Source organism: Vanessa cardui, chromosome 22, assembly GCF_905220365.1.
Source record: "Vanessa cardui chromosome 22, ilVanCard2.1, whole genome shotgun sequence".
Taxonomy (NCBI): Eukaryota; Metazoa; Arthropoda; class Insecta; order Lepidoptera; family Nymphalidae; genus Vanessa; species Vanessa cardui.
In genome coordinates, this window is record NC_061144.1 from 9,875,864 (window position 1) to 9,903,139 (window position 27,276).

At 33.9% G+C, this 27,276-nt stretch overlaps 2 protein-coding genes and 2 non-coding genes across 9 annotated transcripts in view; 3 read left to right on the top strand and 1 right to left on the bottom strand.

Moving 5' to 3' along the window:
* Positions 1 to 13,664: 13,664 nt before the first annotated feature.
* Trnam-cau lies at positions 13,665 to 13,736 on the top strand. The gene has a single exon. It is a non-coding gene; the product is annotated as a tRNA-Met (tRNA).
* Positions 13,737 to 15,211: 1,475 nt separating this feature from the next.
* Trnal-cag lies at positions 15,212 to 15,295 on the top strand. Its single transcript has one exon. It is a non-coding gene; the product is annotated as a tRNA-Leu (tRNA).
* A 1,084-nt stretch (positions 15,296 to 16,379) lies between these two features.
* Positions 16,380 to 18,795, top strand: LOC124539286 (6-phosphogluconolactonase). The gene is made up of 4 exons (XM_047116622.1): positions 16,380 to 16,608; positions 16,867 to 17,067; positions 17,651 to 17,931; positions 18,464 to 18,795. The coding sequence occupies exons 1-4, from the start codon at positions 16,491 to 16,493 to the stop codon at positions 18,560 to 18,562; spliced, it is 699 nt and encodes a 232-aa protein (XP_046972578.1). The 5' UTR covers positions 16,380 to 16,490; the 3' UTR covers positions 18,563 to 18,795.
* Positions 18,796 to 19,900: 1,105 nt separating this feature from the next.
* The window catches only part of LOC124539231 (protein lingerer), a 33,604-nt gene continuing 26,228 nt past the window's right edge, over positions 19,901 to 27,276 (bottom strand). For 5 of the 6 annotated variants that reach the window (XM_047116529.1, XM_047116530.1, XM_047116532.1 and 2 more), the window contains 4 exons: positions 26,491 to 26,610; positions 24,370 to 24,405; positions 21,511 to 21,605; positions 19,901 to 21,107 (listed from right to left, as the gene is read on the bottom strand). In XM_047116529.1, the coding sequence (XP_046972485.1) occupies positions 21,519 to 21,605; positions 24,370 to 24,405; positions 26,491 to 26,610 (243 nt within the window). In that variant the 3' untranslated portion in view covers positions 19,901 to 21,107; positions 21,511 to 21,518. The remainder of the gene's footprint in view (positions 21,108 to 21,510; positions 21,606 to 24,369; positions 24,406 to 26,490; positions 26,611 to 27,276) is intronic. The other variant, XM_047116533.1, reaches the window with a different exon arrangement.

Below are 27,276 nucleotides of genomic sequence, written 5' to 3' on the forward strand. Positions count from 1 at the left end.
TCAATATTAAATCTGTCTGTTGCTCTTTCACGGCAAAAGAAGTTACCTAATTTGATCTAGAAATCAAGCTTAAACTTCCTTGGGTTTAAGCTTGATTTCTTAAGCTTGATGGACAGGAATCAGGATACTTCTTATAAATCAAAAATCAAAATCAAAATAAACTTTATTCAAGTAGGCTTATATAAGCACTTTTGAATCGTCATTTTACAATTTGGGGTTATCCCAAACGAACAACCCTTAAAACTCTAGCGAAGTACTTAATATTAGGTCCTTAAATATGAAGTTAGCGTTTTGTCGTACTGACCATTTTGATCTGAAGTAACTCCTCTTTGGTTAAGAATTCCAAATTCAATTTCTTTTTTTATAAATTTGAATTTGGAATTCTAACAAAATTTAAATTAGATGTTTCATTTTAAACAGTCATTTGTTTTTGCCTCATTAATTTTCTTTGACGTCGCTTATTACCGCCCAATAGAAAATATGAAATATGGGTATATTTATGAGTACGAGTTCTACCGTGGCACCAGTGCTGCAGAATCAGCTTGGTAGATTAATGATACTCTACTGGAGCATTTCTCCATAAAGTTGATTGAGTATATTTTATGTGCATATTTCATTACCCCCTTCCAATACGAATATTTATACTATAATTGATATACATATACTGAAGAACCGTTTTATTATAACTTATTAATACCGATACAGATTAAAAATTTCTTTCGATACACAACAATAACGTGTAATTAAAAAAGCACTTGACATACAACCTTCGGTTAAGATACGCCGAATCATCATGGCTCATTGAAACTCTTAAAACACGCTTTAAAATAATAATGTTTTGTCATTGTGACACATTAAATCAAACTGTTAATTCATCTTTTTCTATCGACCCGACCCGGTCTCCACAAGTTCCCAAAGTTTCTATCTCGTATGGTTCAGCCAGCGTTTGCAATGTAAGCCTTTAAAAAAGTATTTATTTAGTTACGACAATTCATTAGAAATCTCTGAAACTATATGTAACTCATAAACCTAACAGTTTTGAATTTATATAAATATATTGTTACTTCAAACAGAAGGCAAAAGTCCCACTCAAGAATAAAATAAAGAATAATAACACTTATATGTACATTTAATTCAAAGAAATAATCTTGAACCTGGCTTACGGCCAATGGTGTCATGGCTGCAGAAGACGACTTATTAATGTTGTAAATATGAAAGTACGTCTGTATATCTGTCACTATTTAACATAATATATTTACTTAAATTATTCATATACTCCGTTTTCTTCGTTAGTCGGAATGTATTTTAAAAACTCATTCCTCCAAAAATATGATAATTAATTCTGCTTTTTTTAATGTGTGTTTAAATTAAAAATATATCCAGCCAGTGTAGCATGATAGTAATCCATATAGCACCGCTTTAGAGTGATCGAAAAAATTATTCTAAATTTTTCGATTTATTTTGCCAAGGCTGCCGGATGAGCAAATAAGTCCCTGGTGACATTGGGTGAATCATTCACCAGAGCCTTTAGGAACTAACACTGTATACAATTATAACAATTTCCTTCATCACCAATGCGATACTTTGGAAACTAAGATGTTACGTACTGACTGACTCGCCCTTCAAACCGAAACCCATCCGGAACCCATTTATTTTGATTACATGTTGAGTGGGTGGTATCTACCCAGAAGATCTTATACACCTTTACCTTCAAAAGCGTATTCCTTTCTTAAAAGTCAGCAACGCACTTGTAAGCACCCTGGTGTTACAGATGTGTATGGGGGATGGTAATCTGTAACATAAAAAACAGTACCCTGTAAGTCAGTTTTTGTGAAAATATAGTAATTTTTTTATTATTTGTTAGAAAATATTTTTATAGAACGTTACTTTTATTACTCATTGACAGACGGAATCGTCATAAAAGTGTAGTACTTCTAATCAGAGATGAATAAACAGCCAGGCTGTAGGACGTAGGTATTCTTCAAGAATGCCATATGTCATGTATATGTTTCTATTTGTTGAGATAGTTCAAGATCAGCTTCGCCTTGGAGTAATAATAAGTAAATATCATCATAGGTTTTATAATTTTATATGTTAAAAAAAAATCCAGTATCGCATATAACCACGTCACGTCAAGTTTAATAATATACAACAAACAACAACAACAACAGCCTGTAAATTCCCACTGCTGGGCTAAAGGCCTCTTCCTTCGAGGAGAAGGTTTGGAACATATTCCACCACGCTGTTCCAATGCGGGTTGGTGGAATACACATGTGGCAGAATTTCTATGAAATTTGTCACATACAGGTTTCCTCACGATGTTTTCCTTCACCGCTGAGCACGAGATGAATTATAAAGACAAATTAAGCACATGAATCAGGGGTGCTTGCCTGGGTTTGAACCCGCAATCATCGGTTAAGATGCACGCGTTCTAACCACTGGGCCATCTCGCCTCTTGTTTAAAAATATAATAATAATTTATTTATTCTCTCCCACATTAAGACATTACAGTTTAAACGTATCTTAATAATAAGTACAATAATGTGTGGGAGACAGGAGCCCAAACTAGGTTGCCCTGTGCTAAGGGTCTCCTGGCTCCACCTCTAGGATATCAACTATTTGTTACATAAATTTACATGTAATATGAAAAATACCAAACATGGCATATATATTATAAGTTTGTTTCAACAATATCTTTATCTTTTTTTTTAAATACAACCTTTTTTAATATATGTCGTATGTGGTACCTACCCAGTCGGACTTGCACGAAACCCTACCACCATGTAAATAAAAATATATATTACATGTCATAAAAACATTATTGATAATTGTAATATAAGAATTATTCAAATTATATAAAATTGAATGACCAAATTTACATACAATACGAACCACATACAGCTTTTAATATAATTGAACAATCTGTCCGGTAAAATATTATATGATAATTTTTAATGACAAAAATATTCATAATCCAATTACTATGTAGATATTAAAACCAAACACTTGTAACATCTAGCCCTATCGTCCACTCCCTCAAAATTGAGAGATTCACTGACGCCATCATACCATCCGACCAAGCCAAAACCCTATATCTGGTCCACCACTGAATATTCATGTGCTTAATTTGTATTTATAATTCATCTCGTGCTCGTGCTGAAGGAAAATATCGTGAGGAAACCTGTATGGGTCCAGTTTCGTAGAAATTCCGCCTTTATACGTGTGTATTCCACCAATCCGCATTAGAGCAGCGTGGTGGTATATGTAAATGTAAACCGAAATGTAAACCTTCTCTTCAAACGGAGAGAAGACCTTATCAAGTATGGGAAAATTTATAGGCTGTTGTTGTTGTTGTTTTTGTTGAAGGGTCAGGCACGAAAGTGTTCACGCAGTTGTGACAATCACTAGACACACCAACACCTGTGTCCACTTCACGGACGATGGTGACGACGCTAGAGGCAGATTAATAGGCCGAGCGGTGAGTACTTCCGAAGGGACTATCCTAGAGCACAGCCTCAAGACATTTATACATAAACGCAACATCAGAGGCTGTACTCTCTCTGATTGAGCGCGGAACAGGGCCCGCTGGATTGATGTGAATATAAAATAATTACTTATATATAATTTATTCTTTTTTTTATGGTATAGGTTGGCGGTCGAGCATATGGGCCATAGACAATGAAGGTGTAAGAAACACTAACTATTTCTTACATCGTCAATGCGCCACCAACCTTGGGAACTAAGATGTTATGTCCCTTGTGCCTGTCACACTGGCTCACTTACCCTTCAAACCGGAACAGAACAATACTAAGTACTGTTATTTGGCGGTAGAATAACATATATTCTTGAAAATCGTTCAACTCTTCAAGCACTGCCAATTAAAATGTATTTTTAGTGACTGTTACACATGTTGTTAAATGAAGCGTTGTACGCGTATGGCTGGGTCCCATCAGTGTGCAACTAGACTCGTGGTTTAATTAACGCAGTCCTCCTCCTTAGCATATATAACAGAGACCCAAGATTACAATCGTGGTCTGTACCATCAGTAAAAATTTAGCCAGCCAGGCAAACATGTTAATTTTCAGTTTTCAGTCAAAATTCATTTAAATACCAACCAAAGTATCTCTAAGCAAGCAAAATATATGTTTAAACTAATGTATGATACCCTATGAATGTTCCGATGCGTTATTATGCTTCTAAATTGCGAAGTCTGATAATTAACAATCTAGTAATAAACTCATGTACAAAATTGATGACCTCCGTGGTCGAGTAGTGTGTACACCGGTTTTCATGGGTACGCCACTCCGAGGTCCCGGGTTTGATTCCCGGCTGACACGATGTAGAAAAAGTTCATTAGTCTACTATGTTATCTTGAATCTGGGTATTTTTGGTACCGTCGTTACTTCTGATTTACCATAACACAAGCTTTAGCTACTTACATTATGATCAGACTAATCTATGTGATCTTGTCCAATATTTATCATTTATTTAAAATAAAAATATATTGAAAGATTCAGCCTTGTCATATATCGATACGAAGTATGAATATGCTGCAAGTTAAAGAACTATACGTGTATTATATTTAGCGCACCAATTAATATCAAATACATGGCATTAACTCATATTTAACTAAATACTGAGCTTAAACATTGGCTAGGACAAGCCGCTGTCAGCGGACGGATCTCACACGCAACGCGCCGCGCCCTTTTTTGAAGCACATTCTTGTACCGTTGACAAATACATTTAATTATTTATACCATTAGTATTTATTTTCAGTAAGAGTTAAATGAAGGCCACTTATAAGCCTTATTTATTTGGGTATGAAAGTATCAAAACATGGAAGGCATAGGTTGACTTGGTAGTTGGACTTAATGCAAGCCTCAGTAGATTAGGTATCCACATGATATTCTACCAACAAGTAGCAAAATTCGGAACTGTTTAGTTCTGGTTTTGAAGGATGATTGAGCCAGTTTGACTAGAAACACAACATCTTACTTCTCAAGGTCGGTAGCGCATTGTAAAGAATGGTTAATTTTTATTACAGAGCCTTTGTCTATGGGCGGTAGTGAACACTTACCATTATTGCAATTTGCCCGTCCCTTGAGACTCGGTTAGTCCTTTTTTCTCTAGAAGTAAAGGCTAATGGTGCTACTCGGTAGCATTCGCAAGAGAACTACTGACACCCTCCTAAAAGACGAAGTATTGGATTTTTCCTAAAAATACCAGCGGTACCGGTAACAATATAATATATTAGAATACTTATAATTTTAATAGAAGGTCGAGTGAACCAGTGTAACTACAAACACGAAAGAAACACTTGTACCTAACATCCCAGCACCTATTATTGGTAAAGCATTGACGAGGTAACCACTTACCATTAGGCGCCCTATTGCTGATCCGCCTATATATATAGATATAGTATAAATAAGGGTTCCGTTTTATTCAACTTGGCTACGAAACCCTAAAAAGATGCATCCCACATTTCTAACTACGTTTGACTAAGCCTGAAAACTACCATTACCCAAATTAACTTGCATTAAGGCCAATAAAAATGAAATCTCGATTCGAAAGATAACAAAGGCATAATAACATTAATATACATTTTATTGAGGCAAGTTTTCACCGTTATAATTAGCTAACAGTAACATCTAAATGAATATACGAATACACAAGTTCCATAAAACGTCCATAAATAGTTGTTAGATACGGGTAATAAAATGTTACGAGATAAGAGGCTTGTGGCACGCGTGTCTGCATGGGCACGAGGCGTTACAGATGATTCGTAACACGTGGGAAACACGCCCATCTGGATAAAGTGTTCTGAATATGTAACGATTTAAACGATAGGCACCAACAACCACTATGTTATATATATGTATGTTTTTTAATACTCATCTTTTAGATTTTTACACCTCTTATATTTTTTTATGATGTAGGTTGGCGGACTAGCATATAAGCCACCTGATGGTAAGCGATCACCATCCCTATAGACAATGACGCTGTAAGAAATATTAACTATTCCGTACATCGTCAATGTGCCACCAGCCTTGGGAATTAAGATGTTATGTCCTTTGTGCCTGTAGTTATACTGGCTCACTCACCCTTGGAACCGGAACTAAACAATACTGAGTACTGTTATTTGGCGGTAAAATAACTGATGAGTGGGTGGTTCCTACCCAGACGGGCTAGCACAAAGCCCTACCACCAAGTAATATCTGTAATATATTCATTTTTCCCGTTGCTATAACGACCTCCCTCTTATCTTTTTCAAAGGTATTATTTTCTTATTGCGGTTGCCATGGCCAGTAGAATTGCATAAACAAGCGAATGACGTTCCGAAAAGAATGGTTGGGGTTCAATTCATCTCACTGTGGAATGGGATATGACGTCACTGATAGTCGTGACATAATTTTAGCTATGGTTTGGCTTTGGCTTTGGCTTGGCTGGGCTCAGTTCGACTCGGCTCGGCTTAGAATATAGCGTAGCGTTACATTATGAAAAAACTTCCTTAAAACTGAAAAATCTTATGGACGTTGTATGGGATATCTCTATTAATACCTATATTTATTGTATTAGTATCGTTAGTAATAATTTATATTGTTGTATCTCCCTGATGTTGTACACATCTATAACCATCTTTATTAATTATTCTAATCCTGACGATATTATTATACAATATATTTATCGTTTTGTAAATTTGTGATTATTCCAAAGCTGTTTTACGAAAACTTTTAAAGATATCGTACTAAAATAGAAATTAACTGGTATATCGGTTCAAGAAATTTTTATTATTTTTGTAATTAATATTTCCGTTGCCATTATTTCGTTCGATACTTAAAAAAACTATAAATATCCGTCATAAAAATAACTAACTACAGGCCTGTTGTTTAATTAAGAAAAATTACAATATAAAAAATATAATACATGCAAATGTATGGAGTATGAAGTAAAATTAATTGTGCAACATTACAACAAATATCACCTTTCATACATCCGACATTAAGCTCGACTGATGGCATGTCGTGTGGCATTGGACCTTATCTGAGGACGCCTCGATTGTTGACAGCTGGTGACTGGCAGGCAGGCACCATTTAAGGCAACTGAGAGATTTATAAAACATACGAGTAAACATTACCACAGTGTACTTTCTTGCGTTACATGTTCTGTTGAATCTCAGAGGTCAGATGGCAATCGCTCCATATAATAACGAGAACCGCAGATCTTGATTGAATTAAGCAGCAGCTAGACTAGTGTCAAAGTAATACAAGGACATGATGGAAAAACAGTGCATAGTTACTAATGTGAAAATTTGCTTCAAAAACGGTTTACTAAAACATAGTCAATTTCGTAATTTTTCTTTCATCACAACCAAATATGTATGTAAACATATTTCATCATCATCATCACAAACAACTACATACTTATATATATTTGGTTGTGATGAGAAAAATTGAAAAAGTATTGAACAGAAACTTCCGTTAAATTACCCTACTCTAATAATAACTATTAACAATTATTAATAATAAAAGGAAGCGATTTAGACGTGAATCCTATCCAAAGATTACGCTTTAAAACTGAGATAAGAGCTACCGAATTTACATGGGTTTCATTCGTATTTGACTTGTGCTTGACAATACTTGGTGGTAGGGCTTTGTGCTAGCCCGTCTGGGTAGGTACCACCCACTCATCAGTTATTCGCCAAATAACAGTACTCATTATTGTTGTATTCTGGTTTGAAGTGTGAGCGAGCCAGTGTAACTACAGGCACAAGGGACACAACATCTTAGTTCCCAAGGTTGGTGGCACATTGACGATGTAAGGAATAGTTAATATTTCTTACAGCGTCATTGTCTATGGATGATGGTGACCACTTACCATCAGGTGGCCCATATGCTCATCCGCCGACCTCTACCATAAAAAAAAGATTTATTATAAATGCCTGTGTGTGGTAGGAAAACACATGTTTTACTAATTTATTAAAGCTTATCTTAAAACATCGTTCACACGGGAGTTAATTAAGCGCTTTGAATAAAGGGCTCAGAGGTTTATAGCGCGTTTCTCCCACACTGTTTCGAACAGGAAATTAAATTATCTTAAATAATCAAAATTGTGGATACTTCTAATTACTAGATAACAATTTATATAAGGTCAAAACGCCTTGGAAAAAAACTATGAAAATCGTGCGGTTTCACTCACAAACGTTATTACTCTAGCCCCGAGGAGTGCGATGCTATATACCTTACAAACTTTCTTAATGAATGGGCAATTTAAAATTAAAAAAAAATATATTCAAATCAAAATAAACGTTTCTGAAATATAAATCCTGTATAATATTTTTGCTCACTTAGGAATTGAGCTATCAATTCCTAAGTGAGTGTTATAGGAGGGTAAACTATTTCGTTACGTAACGCGTTACGGCGCCAATCTGTCGTCCCTTTCTTACGCATACGGCAGGGATAGACAAGCTCCTTCTATCTCACTCCCACACTGCTAGCCGTATTTTGGACAGTTTTAATTATCTATTCTATCGTCGCCCTGAAACACACACTTAATTTTTTAAATTGTAACAATATTACAGCTTTATAACTACACATTTAAGATTTTCTTAAATTTTATACATAATTAATTTTGTATTTTTATAAATATGAGAAAGAGTTAAAAAAAATTACAATATGTAATGTACAAAGAGGTCTACAGGAATCTTACTTTAGTCAGCCAGTGTAATTACAGGACCAAAAGGCATAAGATCGAAGCTGTAACAACTTACCATCAGATGATCTATTCGACTATATGTATTATAAAAATGTAATGTAAGAAACACCTGAATTTCTATCTACATTTTATTATGCTGCGCTTTATAGCGCTTTATAGTTAGAGTTTAAATTAAGACATAAGCCAATAGAAAACTTCCCAGCATCTATCAAAATCGCTGAAAATAAAGCGCATTAAAATATTTAACGCTCGTGCAAGCGGTTCAACCGCTACAGTCAAGTTGTTCAAGTAACTTGCTTTTAAACAACTTTATTGCATTATTTATCACTAAAGGGTTTTTTTTAATTAATATACGTCCTACGCACACGTATATACAGATAATAAAAATTGTCACAGAACCGTCTGTCCTAAGATTATTGTCAACGGATTTTGTTTTTTTTTTTTAATTAATTTATTTGGTTAACTTCAAGCAAAAAGTTCGTAATAGATTATCATTATGCTCTCTAAGAGAATCTTATGTCATTTAAAAAAGAACGCGATAAATGTACTTACAATTTTAAATTTAAACAGTGATATGTATTTGAATTCGTTCGCGTTTTAAGAAATGTCGAGAAAAGAGAAAAGTCGAGTTGGCCCAGTGGTTAGAACGATGATTTCGGGTTCAAACCCAGGCAAGCATCGCTGTTTCATGTGCTTAATTTCTCTTTATAATTCATTTCGTGGAAAACATCGTGAGGAAACCTGCACGTGACAAATTTCATTTTGCCACACGTGTATTCCACCAACCCGCATTCGTGGTCACCAACAGCGTGATGCAATATGTTCCAAACCTTCTCCTCAAAGGGAGTGGCGGTCATTAGCCAAGCTGTAGGAATTTATAGGTTGTTGTTGTTGAGAAATCATCATGTGTTTGGTGTAATAAAGTAGCTGACGACGTACCTCCGGGTTAAATCTTGAATGAAAGGACATCAAATTCGGTTCGGGGTTTTAGCCGTAAAAGACACATAGAAAGAGTTACTTTCGCATTTATAATCTTCCTTATTAATTTTTTATAGCGATACATTTTTAAATATTTTATTTAATATAATCCTTAAGCCAGACACATCCATAAAACATTGCTAGTATTACATATCGACATATATGTATTGAGTGCAGAAAGCAAGACATAATATGTAGGTCAAGTGCGACTGCTCATATGAGCAAAAGGCTGAGATATGGGTTTATTTAGACCTTTATATCAACTATTGTAACACTTGTTATCGTCCCGCGACCATACCTGTGAAGCAGATAGCCTTCCTCATATACAAGTCTTATTAAATTTATTTGTCTGAATTTATTTGTCATTTTTTTGTCATCCGTACTTTAAAGGTACAGTTAGCACGATACATGCGATTGAAATGTACCACAATGTTATTTTATACAGTAAAAATGTATAAGTAAGTATAATTTTATAGGTGGTAGAGTATTTAAGAAGAGCCATAGAAATGGGTACCACCATTTTTCTTCTGTCAAATAGCAAAAGTTTTCCACGGTGAAGAGATCAAGAGATCTTAAATTCCTATGCCATAAGAAGTGGATTTGTCTTTTGACAATAATTGCACGTCATAATATATGTTCGTCTGCCGTCTTGAACAAAATCTGAAGTAAATAATTTCTATTAGACTTCTTTAAAATACTATTCTTGAAGATTTTATTACACTTTTACGAAAAATCAAGGAAAAACAATTTCACTTCACTAATAGGTCTTTTCAATTTATAAGTTTCAATATCGTTAGATCTTTAGCATAATTACCATTAGTTTAACTTGTAACTTTTTCTCGTTAAACATTAAATACTTTCATTTAATTGCGAGTGAAAGAGGCATAACTTAACCATAGATGGCGCTCCAATGGCAGAAGTGACTCCGACTAGAACATCAGTCCTAGTGACAACGATGATGACCACAGACTTTCAAACACACTATCCGTATTTGTTTTTATCTGTATTAAATTAAACAATTAAAAAACATACATTTTGACAATGATGTTGTAGTAAACAGATATGTTATTAACGCGCAAAAAGTAGACTAGAAAACGTCCTAATTGGGACGTTTGCCTTTAGTTGTTTTACGTAGTAATACGTTATAATACATCATAATTACGTAGTAATACGTTTTGCGTAATTAAAACATCTAGTTATCCCTTTTACTTATTGCTTTTATCAAGCTATCATTTTTACTTTTAACGAAATGTAAAAATAAACTAAAATAAACGGTCCCCGGCGCCGCACACTTTTTTCTGTTGTTTAGTATGGATATAACATATCTGTTTATTAGAATATCATTGCATTTTGACTTACGTTTTATTTTACGTATACCTACTATATTTTTAAATATCGTAAAAGTACACTTTCTCTTAAATATGTAATGAATTAAGGTAATAAAAATCGTACATACACTTTCCGGTAAGACCGTTCTGATAAAATGTGATATCGTGAATCCCAAGGGTTTGAATATTTTTGCAATCTCGCTCATTATGATTCCCTTACTACATTATTGATTTGTCATTATCGTGTTACTTGAAGAGCTGTTCCAGACAAACTCATCAAAAAATACGAGCGTTAAATTCCAGAATGTGATATGCGACATAGACACGTCACTGTAAGTCGGTTCTGAACATTTCACGAGTGAGTTTCGATGTGAATTCTTACAGAAGAGCACTTAGTTATATAGCCAGGTTTTTACTTGGATGACCATCAATGGATAATTGTTAGAAAATAAAGTCCTCAAAAGATATATCAATATATCAGTATAAAACAATCGTGTTGCATGCACTCGAAATTAAACGAGATTTTGTATTGATTTAGTGATGAAAGATGAATTAGTCATTATAAATAGAGTCGTATTTCTACGAAAATAAAATAATAATTTTCTTATTTCTGTAATGTTAGGGATTAGCCCATTTAGAACTGCACCACTGTAACAGTGATTGTATAGGAGATCCGCTAAAAACTGACATTTTAGTAAGTATCGGTAATGTTCACATTATTGTGGGAGGCGAAAACGACCAGACATCTTTATGAGCACCTAAAACAAAAATAACGTAAGAAACCAGACAATTGTTGTCAAAATTCTAGGCGGGCAGCCTGGACATGACTTTATTTCATTACGATCCATATTTTTTACAGAAAGATTCGTTGCCAATCCAAAAACTATATAAAAAGAAGAATACAAATGTCATTGATGGGACACAAAATAAAAAAAAAACATTCGTTTGTCAAGATACTCGTACAAACAGACATAATAATTTGATATAATAGTATACAATTAGTGATAACGATTACTTCACACGTTGAATTTTATTATTAAAATATCAAGTTCAGCCTCTATTCATAGTTCAATAGACAGAAGGTCGTACAAAAAGCCCGCGGGCGAAATGAATTTCAAATGTTCAAACTTCAAAACTAATTGAAGTAAAATCGTTGTAGGCGATAATACACCGGTACACTGTCAAGTAATAGGTCAGCAGCGTTAATAAATTATATTAAACCATTAATTTTGATTACTGTAATTGTTTTTTATAACCTACGGTTCCGTTTAACGTTATATAATATATAATTAATGATATAAATGTAGGTACAGAATGATTTAGATCATTTGAGCCACATACGTTTTTTAAGTGAATTTTAGACGAAGATTTGGGTTTAAATCAGAGAAATATGCTTTAATTAATAAATCATTAATCGAGGATATTATGTTCAAATAAATATCTCGTGTGTTGTCAAAATTATTGCTACAGTGCCATCTAGTAGCGAGTCTCGTGAAATAATAACCTCCCTTATAAATGTGTGGTACGAACCAACGTGTACAGTAATTAGCCAGACAATATCGCAGTCTATTAGTCACGAACAGAAATACAAACATTATTTTTTTGATATATAACTTGTAGGCAGGGCCAGCCATGATTTCAGTGATAGTTCAAGGGCGTAAGATTTATTAATATAACGTTACAGTCTGTGCATCAAATAAGAATAATTATTGGTAAATAACAATTTGAAACTGCAATTAAATTCGCACAAGAGGCAGCTATATAATTTAAACCCATTGAAACTTACATTGGATTTCTGTTCTATTATATTAATGATTAATCTTTTATTTTCGCTCTAGATAAAAGAAAGACTATTGAAATTATCGTAAATATGTTTTGACCGACTGTCCAAAAGAGGTGGTAATGTTATCAAGGTTAATGTATTTATGTAGGCGAGTTTTTATTCGTTATTATCCCTTAGTAGTTTTGGAGTTAGTAGCAGAGATGGCTCAACGGTTAGAACGCGCAGATGATTTTGGGTTCGAGCTCAGATAAGCCCCACTGTATCTTATACTTAATTTATGTTTATAGTTCATCGTGTTCGCCGATAAACGAAAACATCGGAACCTAACCCGCATGGGACCCCTAACCATGGAAACCTGCACGTGTATTCAAACTCAAACTCAACTTTGAATTTCACTAATTTAATTGTTAACTGAGTTACTAAGAGATAATATTTATCAAGATAAACATTGTTAAATTAGTAGGTATGTATGGAATTGGCTTTACTGGCTTTGTCCTGTGGTAATTTTAATCCATATATTTAAATGGTGTAAAGGGACCAATATAAAGTGATTTGTTTTGTCTTTAAGATATTGTCAGTAGCATCCCATAGTATGAAAGAATTGACACTTACATACCTTTGAATGCACGTAAGAGTCATTGGTCCTGCGCGTAAACTCTGTTCAGTCTTGTCAGATAATTTCAAGTATAGATAGACTCGTAATAAAAAAAAAACTATTTATTTGTTTTTATAAAAATTAGTTATTAGTTTCGTTCCACGAACTTATCGTGGAACGAAACTATGCTCTTGTATTTCTATACATAATGAATTATCCTTACCACCAAATATCAATGAGTCGATTATTTCCTAAAGTGTAGCCCAACAGCAGAGTGGCGCAGTGGAAGCGTGCTGGGCCCATAACCCAGAGGTCCGTGGATCGAAACCACGCTCTGCTAGAAATCTTTTTAGAGCTTGCTTTACTTTATAAGTATATTCTATTATCATGGTCTTTTTATTTTTAGAAGCTTAGTCGAACAGCAGCGTCGCCCAGTGGAGGTAAGCTGAACACATAAGTTTTGCCTAAATTATATATCGATTACTTAACCTTACTTAGAGAGCAGGAAGGAAGGAGACCAGAAGGGTCCGACCGAGCACTTCCCATGCCTTAGGGCCTCTACATGACATCGATCCTAAAAGAAGAATTACTGAAATTATCAGAAAATAAATAGATAATGATAACTTATACACCACCATGGTACCACCAGTAAAGTAGGGTGATGGTACATATCTATATTTAAAAAATATGCAACATTATGTCACCTAATATTTTAACAATTATTTAATAAGTGTATACTTTAACATTACTCAACCAAAATTAAAAGGGCTACATATCTTTAACGTATTCAGCCTCGATTTATTATTAAGAAATATATTTGTCAAAAGGGCAAGTGAATCAGTGTAATTTAATACGTCAGAGGACGATATCCTTCGTCCCATTCTTATAGTGAGATAAAAGTTCACTAAAGTTTTAAAATTATACAAAATTAATTGTCCTTATTTTTATTGTTATACATAATAAGAAAAATATAGAATAGCCGTTTCTAAATCATTAATTATCTATACAAAAGTATTCAAAATGATTAATCATAAATTAGCATATTTTATGGGACACGAAAGACATTCTAGTAAAGCGAACACAAAACAGTCACCGAATTACCACCATTACATCATGTAGAAATATTTTTGACGGTCAACAACCGTTCGATGGCGGTCAGCGTGCCCATTTTCAATAATACTTTCACTTTTTCTCACTTACCCTATGCGTATAAATTAAACAAAAATGGGGCAAACAGCGCCATCTGGCACAACATTAATGGTATCAAAAACAGATATTGGTGAGACTGCCATCTAGTGACAACAGGTGTGTTTTATATTTTAAATGCCATCTTTTATCGAGTAGTACGCTAAAGAGTAAATATTAATATAATATACGCACTACGACGACATAAACAATATAATGAACATTTGTATTATAACTGAAAAATATTTAATATCTATAGAAACATATTATTTATCAGAATGTGTTTCTGAAGAAAAAAGTTATTTTTGGTTCAAAAAAAGACCTTATTATACCATACCATATATATACCAGACTAGTTCTTTTAGTAGACATAATTCTAATAAAATTAAATATTATTAGAATTCTATTTATAGAGTATTAGAAAATACTACAAAAAAAATGATCAATATAGAGAGCTATATACAAATCGCAGCATTATTGCCTTAATTAATAATCTAATAGTAAGTTTTGACAATTTTATTTTCTGTTATTAAAGATAATATGAGAAAAAAATAATATTCTTTAATTCCACGTCTTTTTGATTGTAATGATTATGAATATTTGTACCTAAATTTCAGTTTAACGCAATAAGTCAGGATGGCCGAGCGGTCTAAGGCGCTGCGTTCAGGTCGCAGTCCACTTCTGTGGGCGTGGGTTCGAATCCCACTTCTGACAAACCTTTTTGACTAAATAATTTTAATTGTAAAATAATTTTAGAATTCAAATTATATAAATATTTCCTTACCACTATAAAATATTATTTTAAGCCACCATGATCAATATTCAATTCCAGTACTTCTGACCCAGAATATTTAGGTAGGTAGTAATTTTGATAAATTATATACCAAACTTTTTTATATAGCTTAGAAAGCAAAATAACGAACACATTTAATGCTGTAGTAGGTATTTGCCTTTGACTATTATCATACATTATGTTTGTCTATTATCATACTTTATGTGCTAGGCATCATTCATTCTCCTGCCCTTATCCCAATTTTATTTGGGGTCGGCACAGCATGTATTCTCCTTCCATACTTCTCTGTCAGACGTCATCTCACAAGTAACATTCTTTCTAGCCATATCGTCTTTCACACAATCCATCCATCGTTTCCTTGGTCGTCCTCTACCTCTATATCCATCCACATCCATGCTCAAGGCCTTCCTTACAATGTGTTCCTCATTCCTCCGCATTACATGTCCATACCATGATAGCCGCCTTCCACATAACTTCTCGAGTGCTAGGCAATTTAATTAATTAAATGAAAGTTTATTCTATCTCTTATATTTATATAAAAATTGAAAACCAACGACGTTTTGTTAATTATAAAAACTCTAAGATGAGTTAAGATTATTTTTAGATCTAGAATCATTTGATGCTCTGAAAATAGATCTAAATATAAAAATAATCTTAAAAGGTATTGGATAAAGAGAAAAGTCGTACACGCAAACAACGGCTACTACTGAATCGTATTTTTCTTTGAGTTTATTTTCTTGACATGTTTTAATAGTTCACAATTTGAAATAAAAAAAAGTAATTATATTAAAAAATAATATAATTACTAATTTTAGTTCCCTACATATCTCGTATACAGTGATAAATTAAGATAAAAGTAATATTTGACACAGCGTATTAAACTTTAAAATTAATTTCGACTACCTCACGATTCAATTTGTAGCGTTTAAGGGCTAGAATGACATTTCATTTTCCAATAGATTTGTCACTTAATACTGCAACTTTTCTATCAAACTGTCAACGACAAGTGCTGAACGACTGGTTTATGAGTACAAGTTTGTTTGTAGTTGAACATAGTTTGACGAACTTCTGAAGGTTGTATCTGTCAATTTAAGGTTATTCAAAAATATTGTAAATATGACGACGGTAAAAGTTGCAAATGAACAAGAATTGATCAAAAAGTTATCTTCGTATGTTGAAAAAATTGCAAATGATTCGATCCACAACCGGGGAAAATTTTTCGTCGGTCTTTCCGGTAAAGTTTACCAAAATAATTTGTTTCATCATTAACGTTTTCTTGATAATATTTTGAGTTATTTTTATAAAAAAAATTATTATACTTACTAGATTAAAAAATAAATCTACGTTTTATCCGGCTTAGAAAAGAGAATGTGGCACTTCTTTTAAACCTAACAGAACAATAAATTCCCATTAGAAACTGGCTAAATTAATTAGTAGAACATTTTATTTTTCTTATATTAATAACTTATTCGTGTAAAATTATTTTATTCAGGAGGATCACTAGTGAAATATCTTTGCGAAGGATTACCAGGCATCAACACAGATTGGTCAAAATGGGTATTGGCTTTTTGTGACGAGAGAGTGGTACCTGAAGACAGTGAGGATTCAACTTTTGGCACATATAATAGACAATTAATACCTAAAACTGAATTAACGAAAGATCAATTCATTGTTATTAAACAAGCGGTTTCTGGTAAGTTACTTGAACATATAAGAATAAAATCAATGTTGGCATACTGTAATGTTTCTAATATTTTAGTATTTTATCAACACTATCAGGCAAACATCTATGGCACTACAATTAGACTAGAGTTCAAGTGATAGGAAGACAATAGGGTAACTTATATTAGGGTATAAAGGGTATATTTCAATTGAAAGCATAACTGTTTAGCCCTAGACTGCATTTTGTCTCAAAACTAGGCGAATGTAACATTCAAAGTTAGGTATTGAAACAATAAGGCTAAGGGATCTCAAATAATGAAGTGTACATTAAATATTTGTCTATAATTAATTTTGGACATTTGAAGATTTGTCTTGCCTCCTCTGATTAATGTATATATAAATGCACTTAAAATTATCAACCACAGATTCAAAATATATTTAAAAACTTACTTACCCGTTATAGAAAAATACCTATACAAAATGATGATAATGTTTAGAAGTTAAATAAATGGGAAACCACCGAAAAAGTAACTGGGGTTGTACAATCATTTTGCGATAAACTCTATAACTACAAAAGTGATGTAAGTAGTAAAGTCATATATATTTCTTTACAGCTGAAGAAGCAGCCAAGGATTATACTGAGAAATTGACAGCATCTTTTAAAAGTAACAATTTCAAATTTGACCTCTTGCTATTGGGCATGGGGCCAGATGGCCACACATGTTCACTTTTCCCAGGTCATCCTTTACTAGAAGAGACTGTGTTAAAAATTGCACCAATAACTGATTCACCAAAACCACCACCAAGTAGAGTGACAATGACATATCCAGTCATAAATAGTGCAAGAAACTGTATCTTTGCCATCAGTGGTGCCGGCAAAGCTGAAATGATAAAAGTAAGCTAAATTGTTTAATTCAGAAAGAATTGAGTATAATTTTTTTTTTGCAAAGTTACATAGTTATGTGGACTAATAATTAATAATGGCCACCTGGTGGTAAGTATTCACCACTACCATTTGTCACCAACCTTGAAAACTAAGATGTTATGGCCCTTACGCTACATGTGCAAAACTAAAGTAAGTGAAGTACGGAATGTAGATTCTACCGAGAAGAAATGGCATGAAATTCAGTAACGTAATTAGGAGGAGAGTTCCAAGTGTCAAATGACGCGACACATTTGATTTGGTTAAACTGACGCGAGAATCTATAGCGACGAATAGCGTCGAATTGCGCGATAGGGGGCTATTTCTATTGGTAATGTAATTGGCAGTAATCGGTTTTATTGAATTTGCCGATGCTACATCGAAGTTGTGTCTTACTATATAATTATGAAAATATAGATAGTTGATATATATATGTTCTTGTTTTTTTTTTAATGTATGTTAACAATTGGAAGTCTTTATAAACTGTTTTCTTTTTTTTTTTCAGCGCATATTAAAAAATAAAGAAGACTTACCTGCAACCAGAGTAAAACTAGAAGGTTCATTATGTTGGATTGTTGACAATGCTGCAGCAGAATATTTGTAGTATCTTATTAATTTATAAAAAACAGAAGAAAAAGGTATCTTAAAGCAATAAGAACAACTAAATTCTTCCGATGATTTTTTGCTGTGTTATATTGTGATATAAATTTTGTGCCTTGTACTGGTTTTATATGGATTTTTTTATATTATTTACAATTTGATAGCTACTGTTAAGTATGCATTTATTGTTGGTTTAGGTGCAGCACATTCCTATTATAATAAAAATATGTTAACATAGTTCTGTTTATTAATTACCAGAACAATTTACTAAGGTAATTTATTAATATAAGTTCCTCTTTGCAATAATACGGTATGTTTAACTGATATATATATAAAATTGAGGAATAATATGCTACACCATATACCTAAGACGATTCATGTTAAATGTAAAGAAAAAAGTCTTTCATTTTGTAACTTTAACAAGAGGATGTACAGGCAGTTCTTTTGTGAGTGAAAGAATATACCTATAGTGCTAGACCAAATCTTTGTTCCACGACTTGCTAAGATTAGGTAGCAGTATAAAATACCAATCAAATCTATTTTGCATGGTTATATCCCAGTGAATGATTATAGGAAATCTCAATAGATTATAAGACTCTTCTTAGCATCATAGTACCAAAGCTACAACAAAAAAAAACCTTTACAAGATAAAGTCATGTTGCTTCAACGAAGGGATCATGCTTCTGATGAGCCTATTTGAATGGAGATATTTTTTATCGATAGGATTAAAAGGATGAAGGCATACAACATATAATACTACTATCTGTTTTCAATTGGTACTTCAGTCGTAAAAATATATTCATGTAAGCAAGGATTGTATTGAATGTTATCAATATTCAATGCTAAATGTTTAGAAGTTGAAACATTATCTTTGTTAAGTCAACTTGAGTCACACATAATTGTTTAGAAATTACATAGAATGAGATCACACTTTAAAGAAAAGCAATGTTACTGCAAAATAACTATCCAAGAATTAATAAATTACTTGTCTGCATACACTGACATTGACTGATACAAATACAATTTAAATATTCCCAATTTGTCTGAAAAGCAAAAACAAGCCCTATTAACAGTAACTATATATATATTTTTTATATATAATTCTTTGGCTCATACTATACAGTATGAGTAAACTCCTCCTTTTTTTTTGAATGGAAAACGATTTTGTTTTGAATTAGGTTGGCTTAGATTAGATATTGTACAATTCTACAGTTTCTATCAGCTGCTAGAATTGTTTTAAACCAAACAATAATAATATAAGCATGAAGTAGATGCGGACAGCTAATAGACAGTTTACTGAGGGCCACGAATATTTAGCCCATTTAAAGTAATAAAAAACACCTCATGTTCCAATATGTGTATTCCCTCATAGTTTCAAATGCCAGCGAGATCATCTCGACATTCTTTCACAATAAAAAAGACCTCGACTATTATAATACGATTGTTACATTACCAACTACAACGTCCATTTATTTTTATTTTTTTAATAATAATATGTAATTACAAAAAGTATGACAACTAAATACAAAAGTTTCGGCGCGCATAGCGCACCAAACGCTTACATACATATACATATTTTATATATAAAGATAAATGTAGCACTACTGTTAATTTATTTTTAAAAAAATGTAACCTAACGGAGCGGACTTACGCGTAAATGAGACTGCATCGGAACGCCGCGAACGCAACTAGGGCGCGGACACACCGGGAGCGACAGGAACACGAGACGAACGGATTGGCCCCATAGTGTGTGCTCGCCGTAAACGTAACCCGAATAATAGCTAACTAACCTAATCTCGCGTTAAAACGCTGTATTTTCATAATGTTATTACTAAAAAAACGCTGCGTCCCGAAGCTTAAATACACTAGGAATTTCAAAAAAGAAACATTTTATTAACATAGATTACCTTTTCATTCAATTACCTTTCATTTTATTTTACAATATCAGTTACACGTTTAAATAGATACACGTACTGTCTGTTTTATGTAGTAATAATGTATATATAATATATCACGCACATAACAAAATGAAGAGGGCCGGTTTCGTACACTTGTTGCACGCAGTCGCGCACGCACGCACGTACAGAGCTAGTCGAGCGGCATTCTCTCGCGTTACTTTTACATTTTACTTTAGGAGAGCATTTACAAATCGACACTATACACTATCAATTATTTTACTTTTTAAATATTTCCATACAAATTGACACATTAGAAACGCGCAGGAAGGCCGCAGACGAGTCGCCGGGTGGATATTCCGATCGGATACGAGTGAGCGAATAACTCAAAGCAAAAGATCTGCAAATATCTATCGACATAGTGTTTCCCGTGCGCACGCGACGACGACGCAACAAATGACATGATTACACGGTACACAGGACAGTGCGCGTACGCCGGCGACGCGACCGGGCCGGCGAGTCCGGAGCGACCGGCGCGACCGGAACGGCCGGAGCGACCGGAGCGACCGGAGCGACCGGCGCGACCGGAGTGCGTGAGGGGTGAGGGGAGCGGTCGCCTTCTATGTACACGTGTTTATCTTGTGTATTGAGAGCCTGTAGAACAGAAGTAATTTTTCAAATTTATTACTTTAACACATAGATTACTTTACCAAATGATGGTGTTATAGCATACCAGAGCTGAGATGGCCCAGTGGTTAGAACGCGTGCATCTTAACCGATGATTGCGGGTTCAAACCCAGGCAAGCACCACTATATATATGTGCTTAATTGTTTTTATAATTCATCTCGTGCTCGGCGGTGAAGGAAAACATCGTGAGGAAACCTGCATGTGTCTAATTTCATCGAAATTCTGTCACATGTGCATTCCACCAACCCGCATTGGAACAGCGTGGTGTGAATATGTTCCAAACCCTCTCCTTAATGGAAGAAGAGGGCTTATCTCAGCAGTGGGAAATTTACAGGCTGTTACTTTACTTTATTTTACTTTATAGCATACCAGGTGAGCTAGTTGGGCGCCCAGTAGGACTGCGAGTAGGTAGGCTTGCTGGCAGCCGGCTTGGCAGCGCCCGAGCGCCCCGCGGAACCGCTCTCCTGCAACAACACGATACAATTACACTCATTGTAATGTTGTCTTAAATTTTCGCGATTATTACACATTTAAATAAAACTAATTATAACGGATGAATCGCGTATATTAATTCAAATTCGGGTAGACCCGTGACCACGAACACTGCAAAGTGCTCGAAACGTCGGGATGTTTAAAAATAATTAATATACACTCATTGTCCCTCACTGATTTGTTACCTTTGAATGCACCGGGCACGCATCTTGAGTATTTTTCAGTGTGGTGGGGGAAGCTTTCGACGTGCAGTCGATTTCAATGGCAGAAAAGATATTAAACAACACTGACATAGAATAGGCCATTTGACTGGTTTTTAAAATCCATTTTATATTATTTAGTAGAAGTTAAGGAACCCAGTAATAGTTGAGTTTTTTATTTCTAGTACATATTTGCCGAAAAATATCATGTTAACAATTCCATATTTAAATAGCGCGCAAAAACGCTATTTGGACAATGTGACCCTGAAATGGGGTCGGGGACGTCACTTTCTTGTATTTTAATCTGTAGTACATATAGTAGAAAAGCAAAGTTTACAAGAAAGTGACTTCATTATAAGCCCGGTCAATCAGGACCGTTTTGTGCCAATCGTTTGAAAAAATACATTTTTATTTATGGATTTTTGAATAAATTAAGTATTATTTTCAACTTTCGTTTGTAAATAACCATTTTAAAACTCATAATATACACTGATTACAATAATTCACAATTTATTTTTCGCATTGTCAAATAGCCTATTGACAAGACCTTATCGTTCGAATTTTAAAATGTTCTCATAAATAAATGCTCATCGAAATTTTTAATAGTAAATTCGTTAATTGAAATAATATGTATGTTTCATATATAAATAAAGTTACATTAATCAAGAACTATTTATAGCGCATATGCAAAGCTATAAATAATAACATTGAATGTAAATATTAAAGTTATTACATGATTACACTTTCTGCCATTAAAATACAGCGTATAATCTCAAAACCTTGGACTACAAAGAAGTGGTGAAACAGACCATTGGAAAAGTTTTGATTGAAATTTGAAGTCAGTTCAAGATGTTTGCCGGTATCTACAAATATGTATATCATTCCACGCATATGTATAATTATTTTTACCTAAACGACAACATTACCTATGCACAGATTACTTATTTACCAGTTGAACACTGATTTCGCAACCAGTCTCCTACAGACAGTACATCAATATAGTTTGCGAGCTATTCTGACAGAGGCATTTCACATAAATAGGAGTTATAGCGCTACCATAGACTTATATACATTTTTAGACATCGCAGGTATAAGACATAAGCTGAAACGATTTTTACAACAACAACATCCGAATATATATACACATATAGATTATTGGGTATATAGGTGTTACACACTATTATTATTATTAAATACATTATATTTGATGTGTAAACATTTTACGTTAGTACTTAGTACACAGTAAGTAACGCTTCTTTACATATCACAAGTTCATTTGCATTTAAATCAATTTTTAAATGCTTGAATAAATAATATAAATAATTAAAATATCAGACACAAAAGTAAGCAGGAAGCACATTATTAGTAAATTACATATTATACAAAATACAGCAACCAACAGACCGTTCCAATAGAAGTTGTATTAAACATATTTAAAAATAAAGTTCATGTACTTTTCAATTGGATAGAGCTGAGATGGCCCAGTGGTTAGAACGCGTGCATCTTAACCGATGATTGCGGGTTCAAACCCAGGCAAGCAATTTATAGTGGATAAATATGTGCTTAATTTGTGTGTATAATTCATCTCGAGTTCGGCGGTGAACGAAAACATCGTGAGGAAACCTGCATGTGTCTAATTTCATAGAAATTCTGCCACAAGTGCATTCCACCAACCCGCATTGGAACAGCGTTGTGGAATATGTTCCAAACCCTCTCGTTAATGGAAGAGGAGGCCTTATTTCAGCAGTGGGAAATGTACAGGCTGTTACTTTACTTTTAGTTTTCAAATCACTGTGAGAAATAAAAATACCAATTTCCATGTTATTGGAAAAACTAAATCATTTAAATAACTCTCAAATAAAACTCCCACTAAATTGCTTTAAATATTTTAACAACTTCTACTGAAATTGACTATCCATAATATAATAATTACACAATCACAATATTGTGCACATCGCTGGACTAAGAGTCTGTCACTTCTGCCTTCAATCTTCAATCTTTAAACCCATCATGCAATTTCTATAAAGCTCTACAATAGATCGGTGGTCGGTTAACAATTACTGCGTGCTTGAAAAGCATCTCTATTAGTTCAATAATTATGAAACTGATTTAATAAATACATGTTCCACTAAATTTTAATGCAATTTGTTTTAACATTTTATTTCTTTATTAATTGTAGCTAATTTATACGACAATTCATGTATTTTACAAATATTTCTCTAATTAAACTTAAAATTATTTGTAATTATTGTTTTTCACACTGTACCAGTAAGTCACCGTACTACGACAATTCATGTATTTTCTCTAAATTAAACTTAATATTTTTTGTAATTATTGTTTTTCAAACTGTACCAGTAAGTCACCGTACGCCTACCTGACCTCATCCACGACGGGTGCACGGATATTGTGACCGGGTTATATGTATATATATATATGTCATGCAATACAGGATAAAGGCGGGTAACACGAACATATAATAAGACAACACACAGTGCACGGACAGACATCGCAAAATAAACATATATTTATAACTTACCCGCCTATTATGACTACTGTTCACCCGACCATCCATCTACAAACGAAAGCAAACTCTAAGAATATAACAAATTAAAAAAAAAACTCCTCCTCTATGTAAAAAATCCCATGCAATGTATTATAAATAAAATGTGTTTTTCTAACGCTAGCTTCGATGTTTCTTCATGTTTTGAGGTTATGTAATTACAAGCGTAAAAACTGTAACGAATTAATTGAAGTTTTAATGTGGTTATAACACTTAAATGGAAAATATATCAAACTATTAATTAATATTGATTTTTTTTTCGATATATTACGAGTTTCTTGCCCTTTTTGCATTGACATCCATACCTTAGTTACATTTTATTTTTATTTAAGGTAACTCATAAAAAAATTACTTAAAAACAGTTACAAATCCACAACCACAAACAACGGCCAAAGCATTTTAATTAAAGATGATAAAATAAATGTTTTATGAAACTCAAACTCAAACTCAAATAACTTTATTCAATATAGAAGCATTACACTTTCTTATTGATGGTCAATTGAAACAGTACCACCGGTTCGGAAAAGAAAATACCCTGACCTGAGAAGAACCGGCGAAAGAAACTCAGCGGGTTTTTTTTTTTTTATTTGTCTCATATACTATTTAAACAATTTAATATGAGATGAAATAGCCAGGAGGCGATCGTTTCATTCCCAAGGTGTGCTATCGATCATAAACTCATTAATTGTATAGTAACCTTTTGCACACAAGCGTTCCTTAATATTTTTCTTAAATTTGGCAACAGAGGCATTTTGAACGCTTTCTGGGATCCTGTTGTAAAACCGTATACATTGCCCCACAAAGGAGTTACTGACTCTATGTAGTCGAGTAACAGGAGTAACAAGTTTGTGTTTGTTCCTTGTACCAATGCTATGAGTATCACATTTTCTCATGAAATCATTATCAGAAATTATAATGACCTAATTTCTGTACAAAATAGCATATTAATCAAAATTAAAAAACGTGACATTTGTTGAATAATATTTATTCAAAGAACTGACCGTGCAAACCATAATCCAAATGTACTTTATTTGAACAAGCATTTACAAGCACTTATGAATCGTCGTTTCACAAAACTATAGTGAGTGTAGATACCACCGGTTCGGAATGTAGATTCTACCGAGAAAAAACCGACAAACTCAGTTACGTGATTTGCCGGCGATGAGAGATAAGAATTTGATTTTATAATGATAACTCTCAATGGTTACACACACTGGCTAAGCCAAATTATACCACTCAACTACTAAAATCATAAGTAATAAAAATCTTCAGTCCTCATTAAAAATAATATCTCACTAACTCAATTTTATTATTGGTGACACAGGCATACAAAATAGTGTTACATAGCATTTTAATGCCGATTTTACAACAGATATTAAGTGAATTCCACATATTAAAGTTAGTCTTTGGAAATATCTTTTACAGGAAAATCTGCCCTATTAGCTTTGGTTGTTTGGTGTTTTAATGAAACTGTAACTATATATCGGCAGTGTTTATTAAACTCTGGCCATACGTCAGATTTCAATACGAGCTACTTGCAAGCGTATTAGCGTTCGAACATGTGACAAAAGTTACTAGGTTTGTCAATCTTTGTTATGTTAAGCTCAAAGCTTAGAATATTTATTGATGTTGTATATATATTCATGTTTGTGTGTGTAATGCGATGGTATCAGTGTATAGTACGACACAACTTAGATGTCGCATCGGCAAAATTCGTAAAACCGATCACATCCGAATTAAGTACGCTAACCCAAATTATCAATATTTATTTCTCACGCGAATATGACCTTTGCACAAACGTAATAACTTGTAATATCATATGGCCTAATATATTCGTCAATTTGACGCGTCGATTAACATGCACTTGCTTTTTCTGACGCGCGAATCTATAGCGACGAATAGCGTCGAGTGGCGCGATAGGGAGCTATTTCTATTGGTCGTGTAAATCGGCAGTAATCGGTTTTATTTTCATTCCATTGCATTTTCCGATGCTACATCTAATTTTTGTCGTACTATACGTGTGTTGCCATTAGTACGATATACATTAGTGTGAGTCTCATGCAGCGTGTGTTCGTTCGTGTGCGTGTGTGTGCGTACCTGGTGTTGCTGCGGCGCGTGGTGGTGCGGGTGGTGGTGCGGCGGCGCGGGGATGTACAGGTGCGATCCGGCGCCGAAGGGCGGCGGCGTGCCGCTGTGGAAACCCGCCTTCTCGTAGCTCTGCAACGCACAACAGAACGAGTGAGGGACGTCAATGCGACATTATTCTAAACGGTATAGTACGACACAAATTAGATGTAGCATCGGAAAATGGAATGGAATGAAAATAAAACCGATTACTGTCGATTTATACAACCAATAGAAATAGCCCCCTATCCGCGCCATTCGACGCTATTCGTCGCTATAGATTCAAGCGTCAGAGAAAGCAAGTGCATGTAAATCTACGCTTCAATTTGACGAATATATTAGGTCATGTGATATTACAAGTTATTACGTTTGTGCAAAGGTCATAATCGCGTGAGAAATAAATATTGATAATTTGGGATATGGTGTACTCAATTCGGATGTGATCGGTTTTACGAATTTTGCCGATGCGACATCTAAGTTGTGTCTTACTATATCTCTTGGAACGACAGACTTCAAAAAATGTCGCAGTGTCTTACAGGACGTCAAGTCGACATTGACACGGTTATTTATTGGAAGGACAGACTTCAGAAAATGTCGCAGTGTCTTACAGGACGTCAATTCGACATTGACACGGTATTTATTGGAAGGACATACTTCAGAAAATGTCGCAGTGTCTTACAGGACGTCAATTCGACATTGACACGGTATTTATTGGAAGGACATACTTCAGAAAATGTCGCAGTGTCTTACAGGACGTCA

What these genes read in the sequence shown, in the direction of transcription:
- LOC124539286 (XM_047116622.1), top strand. Translation starts at nt 16,491, where the DNA reads ATGACGACGGTAAAAGTTGCAAATGAACAAGAATTGATCAAAAAGTTA. An exon ending in ATTTTTCGTCGGTCTTTCCG is followed by an intron (nt 16,609 to 16,866) that starts GTAAAGTTTACC and finishes TATTTTATTCAG; the next exon opens with GAGGATCACTAGTGAAATAT. An exon ending in TATTAAACAAGCGGTTTCTG is followed by an intron (nt 17,068 to 17,650) that starts GTAAGTTACTTG and finishes ATTTCTTTACAG; the next exon opens with CTGAAGAAGCAGCCAAGGAT.